General features: G+C 34.6%; 2 protein-coding genes across 8 annotated transcripts in view; both read left to right on the forward strand.

The window, feature by feature from the left end:
- Positions 1-5,140, forward strand: part of LOC145724359 (multiple PDZ domain protein-like) — a 93,873-nt gene extending 88,733 nt beyond the window's left edge. For all 7 annotated transcript variants that reach the window (XM_081972574.1, XM_081972576.1, XM_081972578.1 and 4 more), the window contains 3 exons: positions 444-599; positions 661-798; positions 3,591-5,140. In XM_081972574.1, coding sequence (XP_081828700.1) covers positions 444-599; positions 661-798; positions 3,591-3,773 — 477 coding nt within the window. In that variant the 3' untranslated portion in view covers positions 3,774-5,140. The remainder of the gene's footprint in view (positions 1-443; positions 600-660; positions 799-3,590) is intronic.
- A 282-nt stretch (positions 5,141-5,422) lies between these two features.
- LOC145724386 (tubulin beta chain) lies at positions 5,423-7,085 on the forward strand. Its single transcript, XM_081972655.1, has 2 exons — positions 5,423-5,582; positions 5,639-7,085. The coding sequence occupies exons 1-2, from the start codon at positions 5,526-5,528 to the stop codon at positions 6,923-6,925; spliced, it is 1,344 nt and encodes a 447-aa protein (XP_081828781.1). The 5' UTR covers positions 5,423-5,525; the 3' UTR covers positions 6,926-7,085.
- Positions 7,086-7,740: the final 655 nt, after the last annotated feature.

A 7,740-nucleotide genomic window follows, 5' to 3' on the forward strand; every position in this document is an offset into this window, starting at 1 on the left:
GTTAACACGAAAGTAAAACTAATTTTAAAGTTATTACAAGTTGTTGGAAATAATTAAGTAATAACGTTTAACCATTTTTTTTTTGATTACCTTTCTTAGAAACGTTTTTTAAAAATACTAATCAGTATTATAAGCTAGAGTTTCTAGAAAATACGCTTATTACGTCGTTACAGTATTAAAAGCTGTAGTTTAAAACCTACTAAAAGTTGAAGTACTATTTTCAGTGATTTGGTCTGATGATGCCACAAGGCAAAACCAGTGGTATCACCATATAAATATATAATTTGTAATTTGTGTAGTTCAAACTGGAATTTGGTGTTTTACTCTGTGCTTACATCTTTGTATGATATCACTATTAACAACCACAACTTTTACAGTCTTACTCATTCAGCATTTTTTAATTGAGACTTCCTCTGACTAACTGGCATTGTCCTTGATTTTAGGAAGCGATAATACTAACTGAAGTATTTAAAGATGGAGCGGCGGATAAAGATGGCCGCCTACAAGCGGGCGACCAAATAAACGAAGTGAACGGTACGTCGCTTCGAGATAGTACAAACACGACCGCATCTCAAGCGCTGAGACAAACACTGCCAAAGGTTTTTTGAGCCCATAGAACCCGTAAAACCTTAGGTTTACGATGCGTTTAAACAATTCCAGATGAAAATCACCGTATTTAGACCGACCAACATAGAGTACACCCCAATCGAAGTGGATCTGATCAAAAAGCCGGGTAAAGGTTTAGGTCTTAGCATCGTAGGCCGAAAGTCCGGCAAGGGTGTCTACGTTGCTGACATTGTAAGTTCTAATTTGATTTTATTTAAATTGACCCAACAGAAAACCCATGCAATAATTACCTGATTAATATCAAACAAGAGTTGAATTGATATTTTGTATTAGTATAACTGCCATAATTATAGAATTTAATACATTTTGTATGGTTCGAGGTTGAATTAAAAAAAATTACTTGAGTGTTAACTTGTTATTGTAGTAACCAAGTCAAACCCATTTTTTTTTGTGTAGTTTGGCTTTGAATGATCTAGTACAGTGTGTACCATTAAAAAAATGCATTTTTTTTTTCTTGGTGTAATATTGCTATAATATTTAATAATCCAGTTTAACATTGAATTTTTTCTGTTATTTTTTTCTTCATAAATATACATACCTATACTTATTTCCGAGACTAGAGAGGTTTTTTAGGTACTTTTTGAAATTTAATATCTCGGGAACATGAGGAGCTAGAGAGGCCATTTTTGAGAACTCATTTTGTAGTATTTTTTATGATTTTTCGAATGGCGTAGGAACGAATTTCCTGCGAATCTAAATAAAAGACCTACGATTTTTCAAAAAGTCAAAAAATTCAATTTTTGTCAAAAGTGCAATTTTGGCAAATTTTTATTTTGCTCCATAAGGGTTCTAATGCACAGCAAAGGATATATTTATACCAAAGGACCTCAAATTAAGGAAAATAACCACTTTGAACCTTTCAAAAATTCGAAAAATGCCATTTTTTGTCAAAATTTTCATTTTTTTTTTTTTGCTCCATAAGGGTTCCAATGCACAGCAAAGGGCACATTTATAACTAAAAACCTTAAATTAACTAAAATAAACACAAAAAAAGGATTTTAAAATTTTTCACTTTTCAAAAAAATTGAAAGAATGGGGGGGTACTAGAGAGGTTTTTTAGGTACTTTTTGAAATTCAATATCTCGGAAACATGAGGAGCTAGAGAGGCCATTTTTAACTCATTTTATAGTATTTTTTATGCTTTTTCGAATGGCGTAGGAACGAATTTCCTGCGAATCTAAATAAAAGAGCTACGATTTTTCAAAAAGTCAAAAAATTCAATTTTTGTCAAAAGTGCAATTTTGGCAAATTTTTATTTTGCTCCATAAGGGTTCTAATGCACAGCAAAGGATATATTTATACCAAAGGACCTCAAATTAAGGGAAATAACCACTTTGAACCTTTCAAAAATTCGAAAAATGCCATTTTTTGTCAAAATTTTCAATTTTTTTTTTTGCTCCATAAGGGTTCCAATGCACAGTAAAGGGCACATTTATAACTAAAAACCTTAAATTAACTAAAATAAACACAAAAAAAGCACTTTAAAATTTTTTACTTTTCAAAAAAATTGAAAGAATGGGGGGGTACTAGAGAGGTTTTTTAGGTACTTTTTGAAATTCAATATCTCGGGAACATGAGGAGCTAGAGAGGCCATTTTTAACTCATTTTGTAGTATTTTTTGTGCTTTTTCGAATGGCGTAGGAACGAATTTCCTGCGAATCTAAATAAAAGAGCTACGATTTTTCAAAAAGTCAAAAAATTCAATTTTTGTCAAAAGTGCAATTTTGGCAAATTTTTATTTTGCTCCATAAGGGTTCTAATGCACAGCAAAGGATATATTTATACCAAAGGACCTCAAATTAAGGGAAATAACCACTTTGAACCTTTCAAAAATTCGAAAAATGCCATTTTTTGTCAAAATTTTCAATTTTTTTTTTTGCTCCATAAGGGTTCCAATGCACAGTAAAGGGCACATTTATAACTAAAAACCTTAAATTAACTAACTACTACTACTAACTACTACTAACCTTTCAAAAATTCGAAAAATGCCATTTTTTGTCAAAATTTTCAATTTTTTTTTTTGCTCCATAAGGGTTCCAATGCACAGCAAAGGGCACATTTATAACTAAAAACCTTAAATTAACTGACTGATTTTTGATATCGTTCAAAGATCACTTGGTATCTTTTCCAATTACGTATAAATAATTAATAAAAATATAAAAATAATTGATAAAAATGTTTAAAACTGCGACCACTCGACTACAAACACATACATACCTACTCCGTTTTTAATTCCTTCAGCAACATTATTAAGTATCTTAATGAATATACTCTCTAAAAATTTCGCTAATTCGCTATTTAGGCTGTCATTTAAAACAGTTTGAATCTGTGGTAATTTCAAGGGAATCAAAAATCACTCAAAAATCGGTGCGAGTTTGAGAAATGTTGACTTTCCAAGAAAACGCGGACAGCTAGCCATAGGAGATCTCAATAATTTTCTATAGATAATTAAATTTTGCATCTGCTTTCACAATAATGGTGTTAAATTTGATTACCATTTTACCATTTGAGACCACAATTTGATTTTGACAAGTTATTAAAGTTTAAAGGTTGCAATTATTGGGTAAAAATTTTGAGACATCCCACCCATGAATCCTAAAACTTGATCATTTAGCAGTTCCCAGCCAATTTTGATTAATAAAAATCAAACCGAGGTTGACCTTAAAATTTGTTCTAAATTTTTACAAAATAACGAATATCTGAGAAACCGTAAAGTTTAGACGTACCAAACCTCAATGTAATTACCTTTTATTTTCAATGTAACTATAGCATTTATTTACATTAAAATTACTGTTGGTAATATGTTATTGGTAAAAAAAGTGTTTGAAAGTTGTTTTTTCTTGATCAATCACAAATTACCAACAAAGCAGAGCTGCACATGTAGGCTTATCATAAGTTGTAGTAAAATCTAGTACTATAACTAAGATATTAATTATTATAAATTATATACAATTTTTTTATAGATTCCTGGTACGTCTGCCGAATTGGACGGCCGAATATCGAGGGGTGACATCCTCATAACCGTCAACGGACAGAACGTGCAAGAAGCGACCAGCGACGAAGCAGGGGCCATATTAAAGACTGCGTCGGGTAAAGTTTCCTTAAAGCTGCATAGGTTTAAGCCGATCCCGACTAACCAGTGTTAGATTAGTTCCGAATAAGCGGCCGCCTTTTTGTTTGGTTCTTAAAAACCTAAGTGTAGTTTCGATACCGTTTAATTTTGCCAGCCAGTGTGTTTCATGGAAACTCGGACCGTTTTCCTAACTTCGAACCGGGTTTCCGGTCGTACAGGTTCAGGAGATGTGATAGTCGCCAAAAAGTACATTTTTTTCCTAAAAAGTGCTGTTTTTCATACAAAATCCACCGGGTATGTGTTAAAAAAGGGACAATACCCAGATTTCCGTTTCAGTCACGTTGTTAAACTGGTGTTGGACTTAAATAGTTTACTTTTGAATTTGAAATTCTTGTATCAGTGAATTTGAGGATTTCAGACTGCCATAAGTAATGAGAATTTTTTATTTTTTTGGTCAATTACACTATAGGTAAGGTAATTCATAAGGTTAAAAAATAAAACCCCACTTTGCATTTTGTTATTTTTTTCTCTGTGTATTTTAAAGAGTCTTGTGTTTCATTTTCTGGGTTTTGTCATTGATGTCACGTTTTTAGTATAATTTGTTCAGCTAGTAAGATTTTGCTACTTTCTTTCGAGTCACGTATTGTTTTGTGAATTAATTTCTAGAACTAGTGGCCGATAGAACTATTTGATTTTTTTTGGAAATTTGTTCATTGCATTTAATGAAGAAAATTTGGTTAATTTACCCCAAATTTAGGTGACTAGAGGTTAGTGACGTAATGTAAGCTGGATTTTATCTTTCTCCTCTATTATCTGACATATTTATGAGGTTTATTTGCAATCTTAGCCACTTTTTCTTAATGAAACACATAAAATCGAAGTCTCTTGTGAACTTCTGTAAAAGTTGTTTTTTACGACTGAATAAAATCAATTTAACCTGAACGTTACAATTTTTAATAAAAACCGTTTCAGTTTTTATGAAACGAATTTTATGATGGCTTTACACTTTCCCTTCACTTAGAGAGACTATTTAGACGAAGTCATTGTTAAAATGATAAGCGTCGTATTATTAGTACTATGTATTAAATTAAGCAATTTAAGATTCTAAAATGTTGATTTTTTAATATATTGTTGTTAGTTACGCTGCAAGCTATATGTTATTAGTTGAATACCTTTAAAACAATGTCGGTTTTCTGTACAAACTAATATAACCACGTCCAATTTAATTCTTCCGCTTGTTCGTTTTTGCGAAGAATTACTCCAAGGCGGGAGGGTTAAACGTGGAGGTGTCCGAAAGCGGATCGTAAACCGCCGCAATTTATAAATAATTTAAAGCAAGTGTGATATTCTTGTCCTGTGCGCCGATGCGTAACGATATAAAACCCCTAAAATGTAGATAAAGCCTCAAGGGGAATATAGAATTAAAAAAATATAATACGACGGAGTGTGGTTTTATTTATAAAGATCCAGTAGTTATTTCAGTTACGTTTGTTATTAAAAGTTAAACTAGTTTTTAATTTAATTTTACCACATTAGGTTTACCACCAAATTATTTGCTATATAGATTCATTTTGAAAATTTTAGCATTGTTGGAAATTGTTTTGGCTATTGGAGAACTACCTTAAAAATTACCAGCAAACAGTCAATGACAGTTCAAAAATATTGTTTTAGTTGTCAAAATTAATTTTGACCAATAACATCTATCCGGTTGACTTTAACCAAGGCGGCGGACGTAAAACAAGTTTTGCACATGGTAACCAGCGTAAACACTTGCCAATAAGATTTGGTATTTGTTTCGTAAAAAATTACATAAAATAAGATCAAAATGCGAGAGATTGTGCACATACAAGCCGGCCAATGCGGCAATCAAATTGGCGCCAAAGTAAGTAAAAGCCCAGCAATGCAGAGGGTTGAAATTTAATTCCATTTGTTTTGCAGTTTTGGGAAGTTATTTCCGACGAGCACGGCATTGACCCCACCGGAACGTATCACGGGGATTCGGACTTGCAGTTGGAGAGAATCAACGTCTACTACAATGAAGCGACCGGGGGGAAGTACGTGCCCCGAGCTGTGCTCGTAGACCTCGAGCCTGGCACAATGGATTCAGTCCGATCTGGTCCATTCGGACAAATATTTCGGCCAGACAACTTTGTTTTCGGACAGAGCGGGGCCGGAAATAACTGGGCCAAAGGACACTACACAGAAGGCGCTGAACTAGTCGATTCCGTCTTGGATGTGGTGCGGAAAGAAGCAGAAGGTTGTGATTGCATGCAAGGGTTCCAGCTGACTCATTCTCTTGGAGGAGGCACTGGATCTGGATTAGGTACCTTGTTGATATCAAAAATCAGAGAAGAATACCCGGATAGGATTATGAATACTTTTTCTGTGGTGCCTTCTCCTAAAGTGTCCGACACGGTAGTGGAACCTTATAACGCAACGCTGTCTGTGCACCAGCTCGTAGAAAACACAGACGAGACTTATTGCATCGATAACGAAGCCTTGTACGACATCTGCTTTCGTACACTCAAGCTCACCACCCCTACCTACGGTGATTTGAACCATTTAGTGTCCGCAACCATGTCAGGAGTGACGACTTGTCTAAGGTTCCCCGGTCAATTGAATTCAGACTTGAGAAAACTAGCAGTGAATATGGTTCCCTTCCCCAGATTGCATTTTTTTATGCCGGGTTTTGCTCCCTTAACTTCAAGAGGAAGTCAACAATATCGTGCACTTACAGTACCCGAACTGGTTCTACAAATGTTTGATGCCAAAAACATGATGGCAGCTTGCGACCCCAGACACGGTAGATATCTGACAGTAGCCGCCATCTTCAGAGGAAGAATGTCCATGAAGGAGGTGGATGAACAGATGCTCAACATCCAGAACAAAAACAGCAGCTATTTCGTCGAGTGGATACCAAACAACGTCAAAACAGCAGTGTGCGACATCCCACCTAGGGGCTTAAAGATGTCTTCGACCTTTATAGGCAACTCTACATGCATTCAGGAACTGTTTAAGCGGATTTCAGAACAATTTACAGCCATGTTTAGGCGGAAAGCCTTTCTACATTGGTATACTGGAGAAGGAATGGACGAGATGGAGTTCACCGAAGCGGAATCGAACATGAACGACCTGGTATCGGAGTACCAGCAGTACCAAGACGCCACTGCAGAAGAGGAGGGCGAATTCGACGAGGAAGAAGAGGCCGACGAAGGGGAAAATTAGACGTAGTGACAACGTAATTTTTTAAGACTCGCGATTTGTTTCAAATCTTCAAGTATTTTGGTGATTATTAATCAACGACTCATGCAGAAGACTTTTACGATGTCAAGTATTGTCTCTAATTTTTGATCGTATTAAACAACTATCTTTACTTAACTATTAATATGAGTGTTATTTATTTGCAATGATAAGAATGGTGGATGGTGGGTAATTGAGGAGTTCAAACAGTAAAAGAAAAAATAAGTGATATTATAAAATTATTGTTGGATGAAAAAGTAATTCCTATCTTAGTTGCCCTTTTTTTTATCAGGGATGTATAAAATAATATAATATATTACATGTATAAAATCATGTATTATACATAAAAAATGGTATATAAGATGTGTATAATATTTTCTAAGAATGACAGGACAATTATGACATTATACGTCAATACCGTCACTTTTTGTCTGATTAACCCATATTCACCAATGGTGGCATTCGTTTTCGCGCTCCATGGAGCGAGCAGAGCTTTTTTGACGTCACGGTGACGTAATTTGGAAAAACCATAATTTGACCAATTGTCAAATTACGTCATTGTGACGTCAAAAACGCTCTGTTCGCTCCATGGAGCTTGAAAACGAATGCGGCCAATATGAAATCAAATTGATAACTCTAACAGTCTGTTTGGTGCTATGTGTTTGTTGTTAACAATCTGTTAAGCTCAATCATTTCACATGTGTTTCCATAGCAACAAACGGGCAAACACGCTGTTATTAACTTGATATCATATTGGTGAATATGGTGGTTATTCCTATTCGTCATGTCATTCTTAAAAA

Source organism: Ips typographus, linkage group LG2 (genome assembly GCF_016097725.1).
Source record: "Ips typographus isolate SLU linkage group LG2, UJ_Ityp_2.0, whole genome shotgun sequence".
NCBI lineage: Eukaryota > Metazoa > Arthropoda > Insecta > Coleoptera > Curculionidae > Ips > Ips typographus.